A 27,264-nucleotide genomic window follows, 5' to 3' on the forward strand; every position below is an offset into this window, starting at 1 on the left:
TTAATTTGAATTGCGGGAGACAGACAATAATAAATACAGGGTCTGTCGCAACTCAATTTTAACTTCACTTATCACTTATGCACTGCATATAGTTCCCATACATTCAACTACTCTCATCTGGTAGTCTAGTGAGTTCAACCAACTAAATAAAACATCCTCGGGCTCCCCAACCACTATGATAGGGTTATAGTCCTTAGCGTCACTAGAGTGACATCAAGAGGAGACCCAGATGATAAAGCATGTCATCAGGTTGGTGAGTGATGGTAATCCGGAAATTTATTGAATATTTTTCTCTTCTTTTGCTGCCTTTTTCTCATTGTTGTGTTTGTTCTCTAGAATTTATAGTGCTCAGAATACTGTTGTAGAACCTTGGACATTCTAGGAACGTGAAAATACTGATTAGACAAGCTTTAAAACTTTTCCTACTTTGTATGTGTGCTGTATAGAAAAGAAAGGAGAAATGAACACATTTCTCCTTTTAATGCCTGCTTTCCAGCAGTGTTATTTTTTGGCGCAAAACCCGGTTTACTAATGTTAGAAAAGAGGGGTTTGTGTCACAAAGCATGGGTGGTCGCATGGGAACGCCCAAGCAACACCTATGCGACTCCATTTTAATGCAAAGTAATGCAATTCCCCAGCCTTCCTGATTAACCCGGAAGATGCCCTGTATGCAGCCAGAGACTCAATCCCCGGCCACCGCGATTTTCAACATTGTCCTTGACCGCAGATTCCTGGTCCTTGCCGTCTAAATTAACTGTGGGACTACAGACGCCTTACAGGTCACAGCCTCATTCCCGGTTCCGAACGAATTTACATCCCGGAACATTCCGTCACAGCTGACAGCACTGCTCCATTCTACAACCCTGTCCTGAGGATGATCCAAACTTGATTGGATCAAAACGTCGTCGACTCCCCAGCCCATTCAAAAGGCGCCACCTACATTGTGACCACCCGTGAACATCTTAAATAATATGTTCCTATTTAGGATCTAGTCACACTGTATCACTGTAAATATTGTACACCTGTATCTTTTGCGCCGTTCACGCTGAGCACGTTTGTCACTTGCGTCGCTGTCGTGCACATCACTTGCACCTTATTTGCACCAAGTACAACTTGGGTTGTGTAATTTTAACCTTCAGTGCTGATAGTACTGTTCATTCTAATTTGTTTGTGTTATTTTGATGCCATTGGCACATAAAAACGGATATACTGAGTCTCTTTTGTCTGTCAATGATAATGTTTGTACATATCTTTGTAACTGTCTAAATGAATGATACCTGTTGGGATACTGTTTGTTTATACACTTATTCTTACCCCAATCCCAACGTGGTTGATGGGTCATACTCCTGTTCTTTTTCATAAGTAATGCAATGCAGCGTTGTTTTGGAAACCCCCCAAAAAGTTTTGCGTCTGGTTTGCGTTAAAAAAAGTCAAGCGAAACCTTTGTAAATCTTGGCTTAATTTCCCTCCAACCAAACCATTTCTTTGCGGCGGGGGTGCTCATGTTCAGTTCTCAATTGCTATCGAGCCGTGTCCGCGCTCTACAAGTTCTCATACATACATATATTCAAGGTGGCAGAAAACCTGTGCTCTTAAATCTGAAACCAGCACTGGAGTAAGACAAGGAAAGAAAAACTTCAAACAGAAACAAATTATATTTTATTGAATATGACAACATGATGATGTGAACAGTGATTCCTTCCAGTCACAACTTCATAAATAATAAATGCAGCTGTCTCCACCAGGGGGCGCAATCAGGGGTCTATGCAGGCGCTATGGGGTGCTGTCGAGGGGACTGCATGTGGTGCCAACAGCCAAGGTCCATTCTTACTCTGCATCTTTCTCCTCTTCTGAAAAATGCGGCACTGACTTCTTTGCTACCACGGTGTCGAGCCGCTGTCCTTGGAGGTACGGGTTTGTGCTCTAAATGCAAACAAAAAACTGTTAAACCACAACACCAAAGGCCATAGGTACGAACAAATTTTTCCATAGACACAGAATGGGTAAAACCCTTTGATACATCTGGCCCTAAATCCAGCAAAGCGAAGACGCAAAGAAGCAAAGCAAAATCTAGGGGCTGTCAACAAGTATCACAACACCAGAGCCACAAAGCGAAGACAAGTAGGAAGATGTAGGGACCATCAATAAGTATCAAAACAGACAGAACTGTGTTGGTCTAATGGTAATCCTGTTACCAGCCCCATTGGGCATTCAGAGGGCCTTGTAATCGGCCCCCACTGCTCCACTTTAGAACATTTTTAAATCCAGAAAAAGTCAAAACACCTTCAATATATGTAGCAGAAAGTCAAAGAGTTCCATGGGTTTCTTCATTGTGTTTTTAATTATGATTTTCAGCATTAATGCTTTCACTCTGAAAGTAGCATGTGCCTATTTTCTTTCTCCATCACAGTGTCCATGGATCCTTTCTACCACCCCCTGCCTAGACAGGAGTTAAAATAAACCAAAGTGGCTGCTTTACCCTCCTGGTAAAATAAATAAAATGTGAATAAAGAATATTCCACATGGCCCCTCATCCGACTCACATTCCTTTTGTTTTAGAGGTCCCATACTTCCAAAATGTTAAGCATAAAATAGTTACAATTCCCAAAATGTAAAAAGACATCCAACATTTAATGGACTTCCTCTTTACAAAAGATGAACCTATGGATAATGTAATTTAATTATTTAGATTACATAAAACTGGTGATTATTTGAAGTGTTATATCGACGCTGGCAGACAAAGCAACAATTTCTTATTTTAAGAACTATAATTATTAGTATGTGACATGATCAAAAATGATATGGAAAAATCTAATCTGAGAAAGAAAGAAGAATTAAAATCAATGGGCTCAATATTTTAAATAGTTTTACATAAACAGGTGGTGTCTACATTCGAAATATTTAGCAACAAATAGGTAACATAGATGATTTATATGAGTTAATTGAAAATTAGGATTTCTTCTCTTAACCACAGATACAAATTAGAACCCTTGAAAGTTGCCAGAAACCTGGGGCATACTTTCATTTCTCTGGGTGTTCAGATTTGTTGGCAGCTAATGTCGAATGTGTGACTGTCACTTTAAAGAGCAATAATAGCCCTATTTATATTTTTCAGTAACTTCAAATTAATATTCTCTTTTATAATTAAGTCTTTGATATTTTAAGAGATCAGTCGTGAAGATGGATACTTACCGAGCTGTGATTAACATTGTTTTTGTTACCTAAACTAGCTACAGGGTGGGGAAGCATCCGCTAGTTTTTATTTTGAATTTACATCTAGTAAAACTAAAAAAAAAACTAAAATAATGCTTCACAAGTCCTTTAATCACATTTAGATTTTGGATCCTGTTTATACTGCTTACGACTTGAGCAGTTTGATATATCGTAGAGGTTTTAATAACTATTCAATACAAGTTTAATATTATTAAGTTTGGAGCCATAAAAATCAGTAAAGCACCTTAAGTAATATAAATAAAATAACTTCAGATTTCAGCTGCATACACTATATGTGTTCAAGGAGTACCACATAAATATACATAAGCCTTTTGGCCACTAGATGGCAGGATTCTGCCGTCTATGTCAGACTATTACACAGGAATGGATCCCTGTCTTAAAGGGTCATTCAGGGAAAAGGAAACGAAAGAATCGCTCCCTACTCACTTCTGACTCACCAAGGACCCCCGACTACAAGGCACCTAGAATTTCCATTTCTCTGATGAGGTCTACTGCGTGTTTTGGTCGCAGATTTTTAAAATTCATATTTGAGGTTTTATGTAGCAGACCACAACATTGTCGACATCAGATCGGTTACCACTTATGGACACGTAATAAAATTACAAACAATTGTGATTTTTAATATCATGGGTAACTTTATTACTATTGTAGAAAGAAAGTGCTTTTTTAAATCATCTGTTGCTATTGCTGGTCTGGTTGAAGTATAAACCACAAACACGTGGTGGATAAACAATGGGTCACCGTATGATATGTTCAATAAACCCACAAATGGGTTCTGGCGACATTAAAAACCGCAAAGCTGAGGCCGAAGCAGTTTTTAAATGTCACCAGAAATCCAAGATGGTACTGGCGGACTATAATTCACATTTCCTGTTATGTAGTGTTTTATTATGTTTATTTTGAGGGTAGTAAATTGTTTTAACAATGGCCACTGATTGGCATTAAAATGTTTAGGTTAACCTTCAACAAGCGAGTTACTTACCTTCAGTGATGCTCTTTCTGGTGGTGGACACTCTATCTAACTGCAGGTTCTCACCTTTAGAATATCCCCAGGCACCAGAGTGGATCCAGATGTTTTTAAAGCAGTGCGCCTGCGTGCAGCGCAGCTCTGCGCTGACTTTGCTCCACTCCGGAAGCGACAGAGCAGAGCTGCATATAAGCGCCACCCCTGAGCACTGACGTCAGTTTCTTGCTTGACTCTTTCCGTGCTGTCGGACACAGAGCCCAAAACAATGGGAGGTACCAATGTACAGATTATAATTTGGGACCTTTTTAGATGGTAAAAGGAGACCGCTCCACAGAAAGGGGAGGTGGTAGGGCAGGTATACGACGTTTACAACGCGAGCGTTACAACGACGTACCATTAGCACGCGGTTATAACAACGAAAGTTGTTACAACGAATTGCGCTGGGTGGCGCTCAAGGATAGTAAATCATTTAATTTACTATCCCAACACCTTCCCTACTATCTTTTTAATTTGCGCCCCCCCAACGCAAGTCGTTGTAACGACTTGCGTTGTTACAACCGCATTGTAATGGTACGCGTTGTAAAAGTGTGCGTGGTAGTGACGTACATCCGGTAGGGCAATGAGGAAACTGCAGTCGGATGCAATATACAGCGCAAAGAGCGTTACTGAAGGTAAGTAACTAGTTCTGTAATGGATACTTGTAAATGAAAATTCCTCACCTTTAGAATAGATGCCAAAGCAGTACCAGGTGAGGAGTCAGTGGAGAGGGCACGACCGAACTGGCAAAATGCCCTTCCCATCGGGCGTGGCTGTCAAGGCAGTAGTGCTTCGTGAATGTGTGCATTGGCACATGGCACAGCCTGGCAGGTATCAAGAATATGGACTTTGCGGGCCAATACGGTGGTAGCAACCTTGGCCATGGTAGAATGGGCCCCAAGTCCTTCCGGAGGCTGGTCTACGGCCAGTGCATAGCAGATTTTATTGCAATGGACTATCCATTTTGACAAAGTCCTTTTCTCCACCTCTGTACCTTTCTTAGCCCTAGAGAACCCCACAGAAAGCTGATTATCCACCAGATAGTCTTTTGTGCGATCGATGCAAGGTTTAGGGCTCTTTTGGGGTCCAATAAATGACGTCTCTCCTCTTTCGATGGGAGAGGCTGAGGAAAGAATGCTGGGAGGGAGATGGATTGCCCAACGTGAACAGGAGTCACAACTTTTGGCAAAAAGACCACCCTGGTCCTCAACACTAGTTTGTCTGGAACAAAGGTGGTGTCTGCCTTGCACTCACTCGTCGGGCAAGCTGAGGTGATCGCAGCGCAAAGACAGTCTTGAGAGTCAGAAGCTATGCAAGACCAAACTGGCATCCCACTGTGGCATGACAAATGTTTGTGATGGGACATGTGTGCCATAAACCACAACACGTGACTTAAACAAGGATGGTTGGTTTAGTAAATGCAAAAAGGTAGAAAGGGCTGGAAAATAACCTTCAATGGGGCGAACTGGCAGACCTTGCTGGGCCAAAGACAAAACAAACTAATAAAACAACAACAGTTTGGCTTGCAAAGGGCCTATCTTGTAGACTCCACACCAGGCCAGACTTGTCCCAGGATCTGGCAAACACAGACTTCATAAACAGGCGTCTGGCAAAAGAAGAATGACGTACACAACCTCAGGTGGCAGATTGAAAGCCATCAACAACAGCAACTCACTGCATGCATGGAGGTGTAGATTGCACAGGCTCAGGTGCAGAACCCTGCACTGTGAGACAAAATATCTGACCAGGCCATCAGCAAAGCTGCAGCATAAGGGGGCAATGCTGAGTGGTTTTTTTTTAACTCTTCCTGCAGCCCGTGGCACTCCTTCAAGCCTCAAAGATCTGCAGGGGCCTCCAGTCATGTTACTGCCAGAGGATCTGCCCTCGGCGCCATCTGAGATCCTCAAACCCACCTCGGGTGCTACCCGGACACCAGTGATGACTTCCATTACAGCTCCAAGACCTGTGCCGGTCCCTTCTTCGTCAATGTTGGCTCCAATGTCACCAGCGCTGGAAGTGGATCCTCTGCCGAGTGACCCCAGTGTCCAAGCTGAATCCTCCTCGACCCCATTTGACATCACGCTCTGATTCCACGCGTGCGCACCTGATCCCTATACTGTCTGATTCAAACAGAAACTCCTGCTACCATGGAGCCGTCCTCAGTTGCTCCACCAGCTTTTTGGTTCTGACAAAACTTGGCAGTCTATACACAGGTTTACAGGAGGTCAGTAGGCTGGATACTTCCTATGATGCAGGCTTTATTTCCAAAGTTGAGCTGCCAATAGAAGAGAATACTTCCCTTGCCGCAGTTATCAGAAGTTCTGCTGAGGTCTTGGATTTAGAACTTCCGTTTATTGAGGTTAAAATTCTTCAGCCTGGGCCATCATCTTCTAAGCCCTTTCTGCCATTTAGTGAAGCCCTACGTGACCCTTTCGGTACTCGATCTAAATCTTGTTTGTCTGACCAGACAGGTGGCCATATACCACTGACAGGCACCTGGCGTCCCTGATTTTCTTACACAGAACTCTTTGCCTCAGAGTTTGGTGGTCCAAGCATCCACCAGCAGGACGAATCCTAATACATTCTCCACAAACCTCCCAGAAAGCGAGCAGAAGATGGAGGCATTTGGTAGGCAAATCTTCTCTTCAGCCAGCCTAGCTTCAAGGTTGATCAATGCTAGTTGTCTACTAGTCTGTTATATGCATGCCCTCTCAGACAAGGGCAGCAAGATTTTGCTAGCGGTCCAGGAGTGTTCAGATCCTCCTTGGCTCAAACTGGTCAGGATGCAGCCAAATATATAATTTGGGGCAGTCTGGACTCATACATTTTTGGTGGGGACAAGGATTCGGCGCTAGTGTGATGCTTTGTCACAACACATGGATGAGATCTACAGGCTTCTTCTGAGATATGCAGGCAGACAATCTGGTTCCATCCTCTTGCACTTCATAAGAAGCCAGGCTACGGCGCACTCTTTGGGCCTTCCAACCCATGCCAGACAGTTCCCTCATCAGTTTCGGTCCTTACGGGTCTACTCCTGAAGTTTGGGGTAGAGACAGTGCCAGGTCCCCGAGCCCCTTCTTCAGGTACCTCCGCCCTTTTGTGGCAGGGGACAGGATCTGGTACTCTACATGCAGGCTATCAGGGGCACAAATCTTCCCAGTTCCCCTCCTCTGCAGCATCTGCCTCAGAACCACTTTAGTTTTCCCTTAGCGGCACACAACCACCCTGTGGAAGGCAGGATTTTACATCTTCTCCAAGGACGGTAGTCTATCACATACGACGGATGGGTCCTCCAGATCCTCCATCAGGCTCTGCCCTTCTGTTCCTCTTCGACCCTCTATAACTTCCAGCCACATCAGAGTGGCTCTGACAAGCACCATTTCCATTTTACTGGAAGAGATGCAAGCTCACCTGTCCCTAGGGCCATTGAGAGGGTGCCATAATGTGTTTACGACAGTAACGGCATGGTTTGAACCCATCGGGAATTCCAGGGCACTCGTAATGAGGCTGTAAGTGCCTTAAATGAGCATGATTCTTCCAAGTGTGCTTGGCCTTTGGATTGTCGCTGTAAGTTGTGGTCCCAGCAGGTGTTCTTCAGGGATGCATGGTAGGCTCCAAAACTGTTGTAATTTGGTAGATTTGTATATTGATGGGAACATGGCTTCAATTACACCAGGTTTCTTATTGCCTCTTTGTTTGATGGCATATGGTTGGGTTTTAGGTTCCAGTCCTTGTGTTTTATAATGTCTATACTGGTCATAGATTGCAGAAGGTCCCTTTGCTTGATGACATCTCAATGGGGTTTGATGCCTAAAGTCGCACCATTTACTGATGGCCGCTTTAAAGAGCAACTATCGGGCCAGCTAAGTGAATGCATGTATATATAGTAACTGATTATTTGAATTCATTCCTTGTTTGTCTGCTCAAGGGCTTCCTTCATTCACTCATCTGTGACCTATTTGTAGTATGGGGGACTTTCTGAAACTGAGCGACAGTGTCCACTTAAGAGAAGGATCCGTGTCTAAGGTCAGTAGCGCATAGCCACATGAATGCTGCTGTGTATAACGAAGGAAGTACAGAGCAGAAACTACCCAAGGATTGCATAAGCAAAGAATGAAGTGCATTTTCAAAGCCTGTAGTGACACGACTATTATTACGTAACCAAGTGATATAGACCATTGCCAAAAGGGGCAGTGCATTAGCAACGGGTATTAGTGCACAGCCTGGGGGTGGGGCTAATGCATAACCAAGAGGAGTGGTGCTTAGTGCTAACTATGAAGGTAGTACATATCCAAAGAGTGGAATGAACAACAAAGTTAATGCATAACTGATGTTGAAAGGAAATAGTCAAGGGTAGTAGGGCAGGGTGTCTCCCCAAACGAAACAGTGCAGATAATAATCAGTGGGGTGTAGTGTATAAGCAACTAGACTGGTGCAGAATGAAAGGAATTAGTGCAAGGGAGAGGTGCAAACCAAGGGGTGTAGTGCATAACCATGGGTTCAGTATGTAACCAAAGGGCAGAGTGCATAACTAAAGGGTGTAGTTATCCAAAGGTGGTAGTGCATAAATAGAGGGTGTAAGGCTTAACCTAGAGTGTAGTGCATAACTAAAATAAGCAGTGCATAATCAAAGGGAGCAGTACATACCAAGGAGTATAGCGCATAACAAAAGGGTGTAGTATGTAACTAAAGTATGCAGTACATAGCCCAGGAGAATAGAGAATAACCAAAGGGTGTGATGCATAAACAAAGGGAGTAGTGCATAACCAAATGGTGTAGTGACTACCAAAGGGTATAGTAAGTAACCAAAGACTTTCATGTATAACCACGGGATGTAGTGTGTATCCAAAGGGTGTAGTGTACAACAAAGGTATAAGTATAATCAAAGAGTATAATACGTAACCAGGCTTCCAAACAAACTGAAGTGTAACCAAAGAGCAGACTGTGAAGGAAAATATGCTACTCTGGGCAATCTGACAGACAAATAAAAGTCAGCCAGAGCTGACGCTACTAGTGAGGAATGACAAAATATCAAAGGTAAATTCTGGGAATAAATAGGATTTGAAGCATTTACCTAGATAATAAACAGAATTTCCTATTTTCAGTTTCTATTTGTTGTGGATTCTGATTGGGTTTATTCAGTGTTTTCAAAGAGTGTGAAAATCAGTGGTTATCAGAACTTACTCTTTTTTTTGCTCCATACGAAATCACGGGGATGGTGTTTTTTCTAGTACTTTTAAAGAAATATTGTTTTATTTCCTTCTCTTCATTTGTATTGCCACATATTCCTCCCATCTATCTTGCTTTTAACTCCCTTCTTTGCACCTGTTTTTTGAGTTTGCTCTTTCAAATATCTTTTCATTATTTCACCTCATTGCCTGTCTGATTTCTCGTTACTCAAACCCCTCTTTTCAGCAGTCTAAACACACCCACTGGCAAGCATGTGCCTGGATGGAGGTATGTTTGTACCTCATTAAGATTAAATTGTAGTTGACAAAGATTATTGTTGGACATTTAAAACACTTTCCTACTCTGTTCATTGGTAAAATTGCGAAGATCAGCAGAATGACGATTTTCTACTTAGAACATAAGATACTGAGCTGTGTTTGGTGCTTGGTTATTTCAAGCCAGTATCAGACTGTCCTGTTTTTTGTCTCAAGATACCAAGGAAGAGTTTTCTACAGTCACATCTGAGCCTGTTTCTGCTCTGCTCGGTCACAGGGATATGACTGCTAGGGTATTGACATTCATACTGTTAGCTGTAAGGTATCAGGGGCGGCTCCTCCGCCATGGCTCAGGGGCGTCGCCCACTGGCAGAGCCAGCAGCTTAAAAAATTAAACAATATTTGATTATCCTTGTATTTTTAAGCGGCTCGCTCAGCCAGCGAGTGCAGGGAGAGGTGGGACATAGGAGGGGGAATGAGGGGTGCTAAGTGCACTCTCTGAGTTCACATGTGTGTTTGGCAAGGGAGAGGTGTGAGGCAGCAGCCAGGGCAGCTAACTCTGGAGCACAGGGCTCACGGTTCGATCCCCGGATCCGGCGGCAGTTCAGCCAGCACCAAGTGACTCTGGGCAACAGCTCGCTTAATCTTCCCGACAGCCCCCAGTGCCTTGAGACACTTAGGGGTAATTTGTTTGTGCTTTACAAATACCGGGTTACTTTTGGCCGGCCGTCTCAGGCTGACCAAAACACGCATGCACACTTAGGTTTCTCCAGCCCGGCTGCATTGAGCCGCCGGGCTGAAGAAACCCCACAGACTCCCTTGTATGAGCAGGGCATCTTTCTAGCCTGCTCAGGCCAATCCCCGCGCTGCAAAGTAGTGCAGGGATTGGACAGGGAGTCTGATGCAGCCCCATTGCTTGCTGGGACACGGACGAAGAAGCACCCGGAGCGACGCGTCCGTCAACTTCAGGCAAGATGTTTCATTTTATTTTTATTCTCCCCCTCTTCCCTCCCTCCCCGGCGCTCCCCTTCCCACTCACCCCTCCTCCCCACTGAGGGTATTGGTGACAGCAAAGTGTTGTGCTGCATGAAGAAGCAGCTCAGGTAGTAAAAAACTTTATAACCTGCAAGATGTCTTGGGTAATTTTCCTTTGCAGTTCATACCAAGAATTACATTTATTTATCGGATTTTACCTTTTTTGAAAACCACAAGAAAGATATCTTAGCATTGATTTTTATGAATCATGTAGATATTTGAAAGCATTGTGGGACTACTGTGTTCCTGCTGAGAATGTGAGAGAACTTCACACGGCACTTTAACTTTGTGTTCTGTGCAGAGTTCGATCGCACTTTTCGTCTTGAGGTAAAGATCAAGCACAGGTGAATATGTTTCTATTAAATGCAGTCACATGAGTTTGTACAAGTGATGCTGCTAAGTGTCCAGCCTTGTTTCAGTGCCATAGGTTTTAAGCTTCTATTTTGAAATGAAGGAAGTAGGAATGAAAGCTTAACTTAGTGACCCTCGGGTTGTTCTATGAACATGTCCTACTTCAATGTGCTGATCAGAATGGGTCGATGCACCTGCTTTTCTTGAAATGGTGCTGCCTGCGACAAATACTATGAAATACAGAGTAGTGAACATTTCTTCTTGTTCCTGAGCTGTACTGACTAAAACTCATGCACTCATTTGTAAGCTTTCTGAGTCAATGTATGTGCCAGAAGCAGCACAATATCAGAAAAACCGGTACAGAAACCCCATCTGGACTTTGATCCTTCTATGCTTGGGGATGTGGCTCATATAGACATGCTTTTCAGAACATCATCAAGTAAACCAAGGAACAGGAGAGCTGGGTGACCAGTTTTATGGGGGACTTTGATTCTGGAGGCATTCGTAAGCACAGGGATCTTTGTTGCCACAAACGTGATACCAGAGTCTTGAGAAAGGAAAAATCCATAACAGTCTCAGTGAAGGAGGAAGACGTCATGGAAGTCCTGGTTTCCCTGGACTGAGCGTCTGCCTATCTGCTACAACGCGGTATTGGTGATCAGCGCTGCTTTGCTTTTGACTGTTATAGTGCTCTAAGTGTAGAAATCGTATTTGTGTATTTGTTTATTTTGTGCCTGGACTTGCATTAATAGCGCGACTTGCCCCGGCGCCCTGCTCTGCTCCCCCCTCCATTTTGGCTTCGGTGTTGTTGTTTTCTTACTCCCTGAGCCCGCCCCGCCTCCCAGCTGAGACGCCCTCCCACTACCTACTTCAGCGCCCCCCAGACCACGAAGCGCTGTGACTCCTCGTCGCTCCTGCCCGAGTGGTCGCTCCCTGGTCTGCCTATCTGCTACAACGCGGTATTGGTGATCAGCGCTGCTTTGCTTTTGACTGTTATAGTGCTCTAAGTGTAGAAATCGTATTTGTGTATTTGTTTATTTTGTGCCTGGACTTGCATTAATAGCGCGACTTGCCCCGGCGCCCTGCTCTGCTCCCCCCTCCATTTTGGCTCCGGTGTTGTTGTTTTCTTACTCCCTGAGCCCGCCCCGCCTCCCAGCTGAGACGCCCTCGCCCCTCCCCCCCTACATCCATTTATGGCCAATGACTCCACGCGCAGCGTCCACGCGCTACGGACACGCCGAAGGTGCGCTAAAGGTAAGCCCGTCTACGCCCGTCCGCGCCTGGACCGCGCCTAGCGCCAGACCCCCTGCCCCTCGCGCCGCCCAGCCCCCCCGCATTACCTACGATGCCGCATCCCTCCTAGCCCTTAACTCCGGTCGCGCCCCGAACTGCGTCCAAGCCGCCCCTGGACACACCCATGGACCCTTCTCCTGCTACTCCTGCAAATTCTGCGGCACCAACAACATCTCCGCTACAACCACACCACAGACTCCCGACCCCAACCACCTACAATGCATCCTTCTCAACACCCGATCGGTCCACAGGCACGCCATTGACCTATGGAACCTACTAGACACCATCTCTCCAGACGTCGCCTTCCTTACGGAAACATGGATGAACGCTTCCTCCGCACCAGACATCACCACTGCCATCCCTGAAGACTATAAGATCACTCGAAAAGACCGTACCAGCCACACAGGAGGAGGAATCGCTATCGTCCATAAGAAATCAATCCGCATCTCAACCAGCTCTGACGCCAACCTCGCCAACTCCGAACACCTTCACTTCCAGATCCACATCGACCCCAAAACCACACTCCGAGGCACTCTCCTCTACAGGCCACCAGGACCTCGCGCAAAATTCAGTGAAGACATCACGGACTTCATCACCCCACACGCGCTCCCCTCCAAAGACTACATCCTTCTGGGAGACCTCAACTTTCACCTTGAAAAGAACAACGACCGCAACACCGCCACCCTTTTGGACAACCTCGCCAACCTCGGACTTAAACAACTTGTCACCACCTCCACCCACATCGCAGGTCACACACTCGACCCCATCTTCACTTCCAGCAACCATGTCTCCTTCAGCCACACCACAGACCTCCTCTGGACTGACCACAGCTGCGTTCACTTCACCTACAACAAACCAAAACCCAGCATCCACCTCCAACCTACCCTGCAAAGAAACTGGAACAAAATCACCACGGACCAAATCTCCGCTTCGCTCCTTCAAAACACCCCAGCCCTCTCCTCCAACACTAACGAAGCCGCCGCCAACCTCACCATTTGGCTATCCAAAACCGCTGACACCCTAGCGCCACTGAAAAAACGTCAAAACAAACCTGGCAGCAAGAAGGCCTCATGGTTCAACGATGATCTCAAGAAGTCCAAGAAACTCTGCCGCACCCTTGAAAAGACCTGGAAAAAAGACCCAACCACCAGCACCAAGGACGCCTTCAAAAACGCCACCCGCATTCACCACCAACTAATCCGAAAAGCCAAGAAAACAGCATTCAAGGATCGACTTGACAACAACGCTCACAACAGCAAGGAACTTTTCAACATCGCCAAGGAATTTTCCAATCCCTCGGCCAACTCCAACGACATCACCCCCTCTCAAACCCTCTGCGACTCCCTAGCCTCATTTTCCACAACAAGATTGCAGACATCCATAACAGCTTTGACAACCAACCCGGAAACCAACCCACCCTACCTATTGCTGATCATCCTCCCCCCGCGAACACCCTTAACGACTGGAACCCAATCTCCACTGAGGACACCATCCGCCTGATGAACTCCATCCACTCAGGATCTCCCACAGACCCATGTCCTCACCACATCTTCAACAAAGCAGACTCCGTCATAGCACCGCACCTCCGAGACGTCATCAACTGCTCCTTCAACTCCGCCACCTTCCCGGAAGACTGGAAACACGCTGAACTCACCGCCCTTCTGAAAAAACCCACAGCGGACCCCACCGAACTCAAAAATTACCGCCCCATCTCACTTCTTCCATTCCCGGCCAAAGTCATCGAGAAAGCTGTCAACAACCAGCTCGCCGCCTTCCTCGAAGCCAACAAATCCCTCGACCCCTCACAATCCGGATTCCGAGCAAAACACAGCACTGAGACCGCCCTCATCGCAGCTACAGACGACATTCGAACTCTACTGGACAATGGTGACACTGTCGCCCTCATCCTCCTTGACCTCTCTGCAGCATTCGACACAGTCTGCCACAAAACACTTTTACAACGCCTCAATAACATCGGAATCCAAGGAAAAGCACTTGAATGGATCACCTCGTTCCTCACCGGAAGAACCCAGAGAGTCCGTCTTCCACCATTCACGTCAGAGGCCTCTGAAGTCATCTGCGGCGTACCACAAGGATCCTCACTCAGCCCCACCCTCTTCAACGTATACATGAGCCCCCTCGCGGCCATCGCACGCCAACACAACCTCAACATCATCTCCTACGCGGATGACACGCAACTGATCCTTTCTCTCACCAATGACCCCAGCACCGCCAAAACTAACCTACACGAAGGAATGAAAGAAGTTGCCGAATGGATGAAACTAAGCCGCCTGAAACTGAACTCAGACAAAACAGAAGTCCTCATCCTAGGTACATCCCCATCTGCATGGGACGACTCCTGGTGGCCGGAAGCCCTCGGAAAAGCACCCATCCCGACAGACCACGCACGGAACCTAGGCGTCATCCTGGACTCTTCACTTTCAATGAACAGACAAGTCAGCGCCGTATCCTCTTCCTGCTTCAACATCCTTCGCATGCTCAAAAAAACATTTCGCTGGATCCCCTCCGACACAAGGAAAACAGTCACCCACGCTCTGGTCACGAGCCGACTGGACTATGGAAACACCCTCTACGCAGGTACTACCGCAAAACTCCAGAAGAAACTCCAACGAATCCAAAACGCCTCAGCCAGACTCATATTAGACATCCCACGCAACAAACACATCTCTGGTCACCTTAAAGACCTCCACTGGCTACCCGTCAATAAGAGGATCACTTTCAGACTGCTTACCCACGCACACAAATCACTCCACGACATCGGTCCAGAATGCCTCAACTCACGACTGTCCTTCTACACCCCCTCCCGCCAACTACGTTCTTCCAGCCAAGCCCTCGCCACTGCACCTCGCATCAACAAGACCACCATGGGAGGCAGATCCTTTTCATACCTAGCTGCTAGAACATGGAACTCACTCCCCGCTTACCTTCGCCTTACCCAGAACCACCTAGCATTCAGAAAGCAACTTAAAACTTGGATATTTGACAAGTAATCCTCCCCCCTTCCTAAGCGCCTTGAAACCCTCTGGGTATGTAGTGCGCTATACAAATTCTCTGACTTGACTTGACTTGACTTCTAGTCTGCTGGCCCTACACAGCAGCATGCAGTCATCTGGGGACCCATGCATTGAACTGGGCTTCCGAAACAGGGAGAAGTAGGTCTTGGGGTTCCAGGGACCTTGCAGATAGTCACAAGGGCATATTGGGCCATAGTAGCATAATAAGTAGCTAAACATGACCTGAGTGGGTCATGGTGGGAACAGCCATTGCAAACAAGCATTGGCATAGCCAATAGGTCTCGCCTTTAGGATGTTATAGGTTTTTTGTTATGTTTCATAATATTGTATGTGCCTTGTGAGACAGGCAACTGCAGCGTATTTGTGTGCATTGAGTGTGAATGTGCAGCCTCCTCTGTGCCTGCAGAGCAGCTGGGGGTGGGGGGCGAGAATGGACTCCAAGAGCCACTTACAAAGCTCTTGCCTGGAAGAAGGGGGCGTGTGTGTAAGCAGAGGCCTCGCTACCTCTGCCTCGGCCACCACTGTCAAAACACGGTTCTGCTGCCTTCCTCCTTCTACAAGTCAACAGCAATGGACCTTGCATTACAGCGAATGGGTTAGAAACATGAAGGGCATCAGGAAAGCGCCACCGAGACAGTTGTATGAGATGTACCACTGATAAATTGACTATTGCAACTCAAGTTGTACGTTTATATTTGTTCAAATTCGTTAAAATGCTGCCATGTTGGACCGCACGTCAGAGTGCTTTCAGACCCAGGGCACAAGATGGGGGAGAGAAAGAGTAATGGTGAGGAGCGTGATTGGAGGGGGTCCCGGAGTGGCCTGGAGTGGGCAAGAAGAAAAGTGGAGTGACATTTGGAGAAGAGGGGGTGGGGTGAGGATACAGAGCACAACAGATCGAGGTCAAGGGTCAGATAAATGCAGAACTGAGTAAGAGAGACCAGTATCGGCAGTGGGCAGACATTGATGGCAGTGTTTCTCCGGGTCATCCACACGACGCTATGGGACTGGCCTTCCACGGTCTAATGGCATTGACGGCCCATGCTAGGCTGGGAGTGCTCAAGCACCGAGGCTCGGCTGCTGCAGTGAGGCATCAGAGGCTTATGGAACTCAAGCGGCTAAGGAGCCAGGAGCTCGCACAGGCATATTCTTGTTATAGCTGTTTTCTGGTACTGGCACAAAACGACATGATAGTTCCCAGTGAGGTCACTGTTGTGTAAGGCCAAAACATAAAATAATGTACAACGAAACCCCAAGAGAAACAGCATAACAGAGCATTGGCAGAGCTGTGCGTGTGCATGGTGGGAGAGAGAATGGCGTGAGAGAGAAGCGGGGGCGAGTGAGCACAGCAGCGCGGTGAACTCACTAATTAAAAACAGATGGTGACATGACCCCGAACAGATGGCGCCCCTGCTCGTAAACGCAAGCCGTAGGCCGTGGGCATAAACATTTCCTGGGAAAGGTGGGACATACACCCGCCTTTGCCCAATTGTGTGCTGTCTTTTTAGAAAGACGCACGCAAAGCCCAATAGAAACATTTTTTTTTAAAAACACACGCACAAGCATGTGAAAAGTTCAGAGTGATTCCAAGAAGTCATTTTACTAAGCAGCGCTAGGCTCGACCTAAAAAATAGCTTAGAGGTTTGGGCTGCGGATATATTGTTTGACACCAGAGGGTGCCAAAGCAGTAACAGTGGAGCAAAATCTGTTTTTCCGATTTTCTACTGAAAAGGAAATATTCTCTTTGGTGGTGTTTAATCATTTATAATCGGGTTTAACTGAAAACCAGAATCCCTAATTATAAATTTCCATACTATTGACAGATAAGGGAACGGAATGCAAGAGAGGTACAACAAGTGGCTCAGGATCACATTGTTTTTTTTAACAAGCAAACCTAGGTTTAGTAGTCGGATCCTACAATTCAAAAGTCAACAGTTAAACTTTGAGTACATTCTCCTCCTCCACGTTGGTGCCTCCTACATTTTACATCCTGAAGCCCATTCGACTGTAACCATAATCAAATGTATATATAAAAATATCAATAGTCATAATTACCCTTTTTCGCCTCTTCTGTCCGCCTTTCATTTTACCGAACAGCAACTTCTTGTTCTGCAAAATAAATCAAAGACACCTTTATTGATCATTAAATATTTGTAGGCTAACATATTTGGACTTGAGACCCTTGGAAACAAACAAATCTTATATGTAGTCCAGAAAAATAAACGTAAGAGTCAAGCGCAACGAAGAGGTAGATGCGCAGCAGTCATAAACATCAACTTTTCAGAGAGAACTCTGGGAGACAAAGCATCGACATCAATCGCAAACATCCAAAGTTGCAAAGAAACATTCACCCAATAACATTTTTAATATCAGGTGCCTTTTAAAGAATGCCAAGTCCCCTTGGCAGGCAGGAGAGGGCTCTTACAGAGCTGGAATAGTTAACAAAGTTTATTTGCATATATTTATCCATAGTGAAATATTTCTGGCAAATCGGGGGTTCACTGCGAGACTTGGTCATAGGCCACATGTTGCAGAGGGTTCTGCCCTCTTCCTACTAACGTATCGATTCTACCTAAAAAAAAATACATTCTTTTATGGAGCCGGTTTACTATTTTTCGCTGCATGTTTGCCTCCTGGTGGTGCAATCTAATGGTGCAAATGCAATAAATGCATCTTGTACTGAACTGTCAGTCCACCTAATCCTCCCCTACACTTTAGGCAGACACAACTATATCTGTGCAGTCAAGGTTTGGTTTGAAAGGAAACATAAGACAAAGGACTTCATAGTGGTGGTGCACAAGGGGAAGTACTAGATAAGGGAAGGGATGAGGCGAAAAAGCTGAGGAGAAGTGCTCTGTTTTGTTGAATGAGGTGAAGAAGTAGTTCTGTGTGCTCTATTTTGTCGAGAGGAGGTGTGGTGTTGTATGGAGATAAGATGAAGTGGTATGTGGTGTTGTATGAGGTCAAGAGGCATAGCTATGAATGATGGAGAGCAATGGTAGGGTAGCTGTGTTGTGGTGTGTTGTGTTGGAGGAGGTGAGGACAAGCCCAGTGGTTTACCAGTGCCCCTTTTCCATAGCATCAGAACTATTTTGTACCTGGACCTAATGAGTACCTGTCGCTCAAGGCCAGCACATCAGCAACAATGAGTCGACCATGACATGTACGGAAAAGACACGTAGATCGACCTTAAGCGACAGAAGGACGTGTCATAAATGTGCAGACTGAGGACTATACATCCAGAATGGGATGCAATGGAACCAGCTTCCATTTGAAGGCATTGTCACATCATCTCACTTGATAGCCATAATGCAAAAAAGATTATCAGACCATTATCGACCAATTGTGAATGCTGGATTTGTTATCAGATACTAGTTGTAAGGTCAAGGGAGGGTCCTAAAAGTTGGTCATACATTCTTATGACACAAAATGTAATTCACTTATTGTGTATTTTTATATTGCATTGTGTATATTTTACTATTTTGGAAGAGTGCCAAGAAATAAACTCTCATTCTTAAGCCCTCATTAGCTGATCCTTACAATGATTCAAAAGGTTTTAGGACAAAGACAACATCAGGAACAAAAGGAGAGATTACCTATATAGTAGAAAAAAACACTTTGGGGAGCCATCTCCCCATGATAATGTGGTATCTCTTTACTAAAACTCTCTTTAAATGACACCTAAGAGTCATGATTTCTGATTTCAATACACCTACACAAGCAAAATGAATTTGTGTGACAAACAACTATTAATCTTTATTAATCCCTCCCATGCACAAAGTTAAAACTAGAGGGTCACAAACTTGTCAATTATGTTATTGCTGTTAGTGCCCCACACAGGGCTCCACCTTCATCAGGAATTTGTTTGGAGATAGCCAAGACTGAGAATCAGCCATTAGGTTCGGCTGGGCCGACTTCTCTCTCAGTTCGCAAGGTAATCGACAAATTGGTATCTATTGGTAACATCATGGTGTACCCTCCTGAGCTGGTTGAGAAACTGTGAGACCTGGGCATAACATGGAACGCCAACCTCTCTAGTGATCCCCAACATTGCTGCAAAGGGCGCCCTTTGCCAGATATGCAGCTTTCACAACTTTGGGCCGATAGTTATCCTGGTCCTCGTGGTTACAATGTCTCTTCTAGCCTAACTCAGGGCCACCTACCTTGGCTTCAAAGGGAGACCATTGCACAGACCTGAGCGGACCTAGGACTATGCATCCCGCCTGTTCTGCGGTCGGAATGGATCTAGATACATCAGACCAGCCAAAAAAAGCACTGCTTTCCCCCTCAGCAGAGCAGGAGCTGGAGCTGATGTTAAAGAGGAGCTTTTCAGTCCAGGACGAAAGCCTGAGGAAGGCGATGGAACAGAAAAGTCTCTTTCATGCGCCTCCCTTCACGAGGGCCAGAGGAAGGGCAAAGGTGGAGGTGTGGCGAGCCTGAGCCCAACAGCACACTGGTGGAAGTAGAAGCAGCTAGCCACAGAATGCTCTTTGGGCAGGCCTCTGACAGCTGTTCGATCCATCTACTCAGAAAAAGGAGCTTTCTGTTTGGCTATCTAGCTCCTTATTTCAATCCCGGCGTTAATGATTGTTAAATACCATTTACCCAAACTACAAGCCAGATCTGCAGCAAGGGCTTATAAAGTTTAAAATGTTCATAATTCAGTGTTCTCGTGAAAGGTTAGATACATTTCCCTAGCGCCAAGAGATCGTCTGGTGGATGTGCGCTCTACAAATGGACACTAACTTAACATAGCATAACATTCTTTCACAATCATTACACAAAGTGTGATGAGACACAGTGGGTCCAAGATGGCGCCTATCTGGTAAAACCCCAAGGTTCTCCCCTTTCGTATTAAGATTTCATGATCTTACTCGTCTGGTTCTGGAGGATGGGTCAGCTCAGTTTCTATAGATTACACGTACTTTTCACCCATTTTGGTTCCAGATTTGAAAACGCCAGATTTTAACGTAATTGAGTAAAATCAGTTTACTACTTCTGCTTTTTAACCTCTGGGTAATAACAACATTGATATTTTAAATGTGCTTATCCATTTGCATAAAACACAATGCTTGTTTGGCCAGGTGCGTTAAGCAGCAGGTGAGATGATTTGGGGTTTCAGCCCTTTCGGGTGGCTTTAATCCTAACTGAAATCTTGTTGATAGAATACTCCTGTTTCCTTGCTTAGTAAACATGCTACGAGTCTAGGTTTACTGTATCAATCTATTGCCTTTCGATAACTTAAATGGCAACATTTTTGTTTTGAAATTATTGATTTATTATATGTGGTATAAGAATTTGATGTTAATTGAATCATATGTAATACCTATTTTTTATTAAAAAAACTTAAGGCCGACTTTTTTGCATGGAATCATTTGATCATATTATATCTAGCAACAAAGATAAAAATTCTACCATAAAGCATCAAAGTTTTTGCATGAGTATTGGAAATTCTGTTCTCAGAGCACGATGCTTACTTCACGCCTTCAATAATGCAAGACTTTGAATGCGAAATAGGACTTCTATCTTTGGACGACTAAACAAACTTTCATCAGTTTGTCCACGTAATATTTGAAACATATGCAACCTTTTCTTTTCCTGATTTGATTGTTTTATAAGGTGACAACATAAGTTTTTCATTTTTAGGTCTCACCTAGGCAGCGCTTGCGCTTTCTTTTCAAGACATGCTGTATTCAGGTATGAACTTGAAGGTCTGCTCATTTTCTGCCCTCCTTTTCAATTGGCTCCTGTTATTGTCCTTTCTAAATGGTTGCTTGATTAGTGGAAAGGCTTAGTAGTCCCTCCTTAGTACTCCAATTCTCCTTTTGTAACTTCCCATGATAACTGACATTTTTACATGTGTTTTGTTACTCATTATGTTTTATTTACAGTCTGTGAGCGTGATTTTCTTAAATGCTTTTCTCCTATTGCAAGCACAACATGTTTTCCTGCAACAGCAACCACTTTTTAACTCTTTGCTGACTGTCTGCTCATCCTCCCCGTCTCGCCCCTGGGTGCTGTGCTTTATGTTGCAGCATGGTGCCCGCTTTTCAGCTCCATGCCGACTGGCTGCTCCTCATCACCGTTCCAAACCCAGGCCCCGCGCTTTAGGTTTCAGCACAACGCCCGCTTTCATATTAACAACAACACAGGCACCACGCTTACTATATTAGTAGGCGCCCGCTTTTATAAAGCACTTCTGCACGCCGCTCCTAATCAGCAACAATGGCAGCGCGTGTTTTCTTTTCAGGCCGGCTCACACAACTTCCTTCGTCCTTACATTCGCAGGGGTCGCGGGCACACCCTCCATGACCCTAGGATGTGTCCGATGTTGACGTTTCCTCTGATGCCTCTCTCCATATGGGAATGAAGCCGATTTGTGTGGGTGTCATCGGTGTCCCTTGGGCGTGGATTGCGTATGCGTGGTGGTATCACCTGGGTCCCAGGAGAAAGTACTCAGGAAGGATACACAGTTGTGTCCCACTTGCATTTCTAGATTTTTCTCACAGAAAATGGCCCTTTTGTAAAATGTCCTAACTGCAGGTAAACGTAACGAGCACAAAATGTCAACTTCGCCACTTGAGCATTTAATTCAGTGTCAGTTTTTTTTCGTTTGGTATTCTGACACTTAGGCAGATCTCAACATAAAATGTCTAACGGCTTACAATGCAGTAAAGACAAGAGTGAGAGTAGACTATGGATGATCTGCTCATGCAAGGGGTGAACCGTATAAGAGATGCACACTCATGGCGGACAGGTTTTTTTTCCCCCAAAACACCAGCCAGATAGCGCTTCCCGAGCCAGAGGTAAAACATCCCGCGCTGTGCCTGCCCAGCACCTTAAGGCTTCATTAATGTGGGCACCTGTGACACACACACTACTTTCTTTCACTGCTGCAGCCTGGGGGTGAGGGCTGGCCTAGGGGTATTGGGCAGAGATATGCTGAGGCAGGCACTGTCTGGGAGGAAGAGCAGCTGTGGCAGCAGCTAGCACAGTGCTGTAGGACAGCGACTGTCTACACAACTTAAAGGTGGGGTGTCCCTTTCACATACACAGGTTTCAATTCAGCCCCAGTATAAGTCACCACATGATCTTGCCTCGCTGCAGCACTGAGTGAACGACCTGTCCCAATGGCCACGCATTGTCAATGAGGCACGCACAAAACTGGCGGCTCAGGCAGCAGAGCGAAGAAGAAACAGAACTGTGGTTTCTCTATCGGCAAACGAGACACTGTGATTCTTGTATGTAATGTGACTCAGTGGCCCCGGCTGGATGAGTCAGTCTCAGCTGTGATCAGTGCCAGCTAACTGTGATGAGTGAACTGTACACACTGAGGCGTCAGGCGGTACAATGTGCAGTGCACTCTACCAAAGCAGCACATGCTCTGGACGGTTGTCTCCCGTCTTGCTTGTGACTGCCTCACCGCAACGGTGCGGTCAGGAGGCACTATACTGCATGACTTATGCATTATAGTGCGGTGATGCGGACCACCACACTAAAATGCGTTAGTCTAACCCCTGATGCATGGTACTTGCCAGGGCTGCCCCAGCCCCAAGAAACGAATCATAGAATGATATTGTAAAGTTATCGAACTGAACCATAGCCCCGTAGTGATACAATACCTTCATAACAGTGACTTTAAAAGGTTCTCGGGAGAGAAAATACTATTATTGTTTGCTGCTTACTGACAGTCAGTAGTCTGCACCTGGTCAGCTACAGTCTCTCCTGGAAGTAAAGCAACGGAAGAGGCCGAGCTGAGAGTGCTTCCAAGGACATTAAAAGGGACAGACCCAAATCTACTCACCCACTTTCCAAGGCCTTGGTAGTCGTGCTCTGGATCGAACAGGTGCTGGTGCAGCTGGAACTCCCGGCTGAAATCCGCTGTGTCTGGTGTGTCTTCCAAGCAGCCATCCCCAACTAGAAACCATGAAAAGCATTGTATGAACATTATATGTACAAGAGAATGAAAGTACCTAAGTAAACCACTGTGGGTTCTAAGCAATGTAAAGAACCTCATACAAGTATCAGGCCCAAAGGATGTCATATATTGTCATAATCCCAATAAAGTGTCAAATGCCACAAAAGATGGGTTCAAAGCGTTACCCATTAGGAAAAAAGAGAGAGAAAGGACAACATTTGAGAAGAAACCAAAGTAGGAGTATGAGAAAATTGATCAAACATGACTTTGAAAGACAAAGATAACCTTCTTTACAAGGTCCTCTGGAGTAGTGGTGGGCGAATGAGACCGCGTGGGTGCAGATAGAGCAAGAGCTAGCAATCTGCAGAAAAGATTTATTTTGTTAAAACTGCAAAACAAAAGTGACAACCACAGTCCAATGGGATAATGGGGTGGATTCAAGGGCACGAAAAAGGAATACTGCTTTTAATGTGATTGTCCATACTTCCACAGATGGTGATGCCCTAGCCCAGGGACCTATTCGGATTGGCAACCATTTAACCAATCACAAGTGGGTTTTGTTTTAATCAAAAGTCATCTTGATTATCTCCTCAGCAGTCAAAGAGAATTCGTTTTGGCACATACTTTCCATCAAGTGTTTAGGACTCATCAAAACTTGAAGTGTTTTGTGGCCTGATTCTGTATAGTGCTCCCATTTCCTGTGCTTTTTTAATATCCGAGGAAGAGGAACCCTAAAATTTGGATTAAGCCTGGGATTAGCAACTGCACACCAGGGACAAAATGATCATGTCCTTGAAGAATTCACAGAACATACAACATACTTATCCCTTCTGGAGGAATGGTCTTAAAAAATTCTGAAGAAGGCCCATCAGCTTGTAACCGATGTTCCTCAAAGACTTTCCTGGATTTTTACATAGTGCTACTCTTACTTGACTTTCAAAATCAAAAACTATATGGAACACTAGTTTTTAAATGACAAATGCACTTCTTGAAAGTCTCTGGCGGAGAAGAAATTTGTCATTGCGCCTACTCAAATTTCAATACGTTTTTTTAACCATGGATTTTGCAGGTTTTTTTTATCTGGTTGAAAATATCAGCCTAAAGTATGTTCTAAAGGGGAAAATCACACCAAACTGTACTTTTAGTGGGAAAATACCCCCTCAAAATGCTATTTTCTTAAAGGAAAATTCCCTTGCAAAAACACTTTCAGTAGGAATAGTTTCCCCAAAATGAGCCAAGTACGCAGAATCATTTACCTAATTTTGCGCACAAAGTGATGATATTGCACACTTGTATCAGTCTTCCCAAATCCTTTCAGTAAGAAAATGGCTAAACAATTGAGGTGGATAGGAGTCCACCACAAGGAATAAGGCCACAACCTTATTAGTGTAAAACAGAGATTCAATAACTTAAACCTGGGCTCGACTCCCTGGTAGCTACAGCGCATAACAGACAGGCTTAATTTAGGGAAATGTGTAAAGTATTTACCAGTAACAAAACTGTTAATAAGTTGAAACACAACACAATAAAAAACCCACAACCAATTTAGTAAACTAGAGGAAAATTTGTACAATGACACCAAAATGAAAATAAAGTCCAATAAGTATAACTTGAGATCTGAATTTCTAAAGATGTAAGGTAAAAATCACCAGGGAAACCTAAAGCACCACAGTGGACACTGTTTGCGGCTGACTGGGACATAGGCTCTATTTCAGGCTGACCATGATGGAGCCTGGGTCGGATACACCAAGTGGGTTCGCCTTGGTCCAAAATCTTCTGACGTAGGGCTACGACGATGGAGTACCCTCTCAGTCTAACTGCTTGATTTTGAGTTGGGCAGACCGCCAGATTTAGGCTGATGGTGTAAAATGTCCTCCTTCAGAGTAAACATTCCTCCAATGGCTTGAGGGAGTACTGGCCATTGGAGGTAAGTCATATGACCACCCATCCTATTTACAGAGGAAAGTCTTGTGGCTTTTTTTTACCATTCCTTATCCTGGTGGTGTGGTATAGTAAAAATTAAAAAATGAACCCCATGACATGGGGAAACACTCCAATGGTGTTGGGGTCATTAGTTTTTACTTTTCAAAAAACAAACTCCCGCTTTGGGAGTTTGCTTTTGGAAAAGCAAAAACGTAATAAAGTTTCATGTAAGCATCTGTCACCAAAGACAGACAGCCACCATACTAAATGGCTTTGTAAGAACCTCTGTGATGGCAGTTCACACCATAGAGTTCAGCACAGGAAGGGCAGTGAACTCTAAGGTTGGTTGGAGGATATAAAGTCCTCTGCCACCCTCTGTGCCATACTTCTTTTGTCAACCTCTAAATCAGGCTCTTGGTGTCTGAATTGAAAGTCAAAATCCTCCAGTGGGGCAAGTTTACAGATTGTATTTATTGGAGTCTTCTCGAAGTTGGATGCGTTTGTGTGGTTTGGCATTCGTTTTGATAGGAAAAGCTCAGAATGGGGCAAATTCAAATTTTGAGGTCGCCCAAATCCTCGTGCCGGGTGGATACTTTTCACACCTTTGCCCGGCCAAGATTTCTACCTTCAGATTTAGGGCCTGTTTTAAAATTTGGTGACCGAGTAGTGTCCGTTGGGCGTTGGGATGTGGAGGACATCACCTCCACCATCCCGAGGTGCCTCCGCTGCCAGAATGACTGTTGGTCGATCATCTCTGTATACTGAAAGGAACCACTAGCATAGCAGTTCCTTTCAATGTACTGAAAGTTGGTGTTAAGCCACCATCAGTTTTGACAGCCACACACCATACTATTGACGTTTGTTTTTCAAAAAGCAAAAACCTTCTAAAGCAAGAGTTTGTTTTTGAAGAACAAAAAACGAATGACCTCTGAGAATTTTCTCCCAGTCTGTTGGGGTCATTATTGATTTTTTTCCTGCCCCTAATTGCCATGTCTTTCCTGGGGAATGATGGACAGGAATAAATGGATTACACCATCCACCCTAAATATTGCAGATGGTGTAATGTCCTTCTTCTGAAAAACCCTAATGCCCTTGGCCTTCAGAGGAAGAATTCCATTAGCAAGCCAACAGGGGCACCTTCAATGGGATACTTAAGGTCTGCTCGCCTCTAAACATGACACAGTACACTGCCACACTCTAAATTAGACTCCTAGTCCTTTTTATGCAGCTCAACACCCTCCAGTAGGCCAAGCTTTAAGCTGTATCCGGTGAAGACCCTTTGAAATAGGGGATGCTGAAGAGGTCTAGGAAGACCAAACAGTTTCCAAGTCCCAAGATTTCAGAGTTACTGGAGCAGTTCATATTGATCACTTCTTGGGCTCCAAGGCCTCTCAGGGACAGCACTCAGAAGCCAAGTCTAACTCAAGAGAAGATCACCAGCAGGGTCCAGTTCAGGTCCTGTTGCTGATCATCAGTTGGGTACTTCGGGAAAATTGCCTTTTGCAGCTTGTTTTGCCTCTGTAGCCACACAGGAGGTCAGCCTACTAACCTCTGAATTGCAGTTCTTAGATCTCAGTACAAGTTGGAGTTGGTCCAGCCATTCTGGTTCCCACACAATTGAAACAACCGGTCCAGCCCACTTCCGTTCTTCCATCAGTGGTCTGATAAGCTGTGGGTGTAATGTCACTTTTGTTGGATTCATCAACGAGTGGGTGGGATGATAGCCATTCCCTCCCTTATCAATGAGGAAAAAGTTCCCAAGGGCAAACCTTCTAATTTTTCAAGTACAACCTGTTTTCCTTAATGCAAACTATCTGACAGTGCAACATTGCAAATAAAATCCTAGATGACAGAACCTTTTTGCCCTTGGAGATGGCTTGTTTGCCAGCCAGGGGTGTGTTTAGGGAAATGAGCAGTCCCTTTCTCCTCAGGTACACCAAACTGGCATAAGGTCTAGCGTACTGTCCCACTGCACTGATATTAAACTAGCAATAGAAAAAAGTCTTCTCTTCCCCAGGTCTCCCTTTC

The 27,264-nt window shown here is 45.1% G+C and overlaps 1 protein-coding gene across 1 annotated transcript in view; it reads right to left on the reverse strand.

Moving 5' to 3' along the window:
• Positions 1-1,640: 1,640 nt before the first annotated feature.
• SCG5 (secretogranin V) overlaps positions 1,641-27,264 on the reverse strand; it is a 40,619-nt gene continuing 14,995 nt past the window's right edge. The window contains exons 3-5 of the mRNA XM_086937029.1: positions 23,200-23,312; positions 17,451-17,504; positions 1,641-1,923 (exon numbers count right to left, since the gene is read on the reverse strand). Coding sequence (XP_086793155.1) covers positions 1,828-1,923; positions 17,451-17,504; positions 23,200-23,312 — 263 coding nt within the window. The 3' untranslated portion in view covers positions 1,641-1,827. The remainder of the gene's footprint in view (positions 1,924-17,450; positions 17,505-23,199; positions 23,313-27,264) is intronic.

Source organism: Lissotriton vulgaris, chromosome 9 (genome assembly GCF_964263255.1).
Source record: "Lissotriton vulgaris chromosome 9, aLisVul1.2, whole genome shotgun sequence".
Classification (NCBI taxonomy): Eukaryota; Metazoa; Chordata; class Amphibia; order Caudata; family Salamandridae; genus Lissotriton; species Lissotriton vulgaris.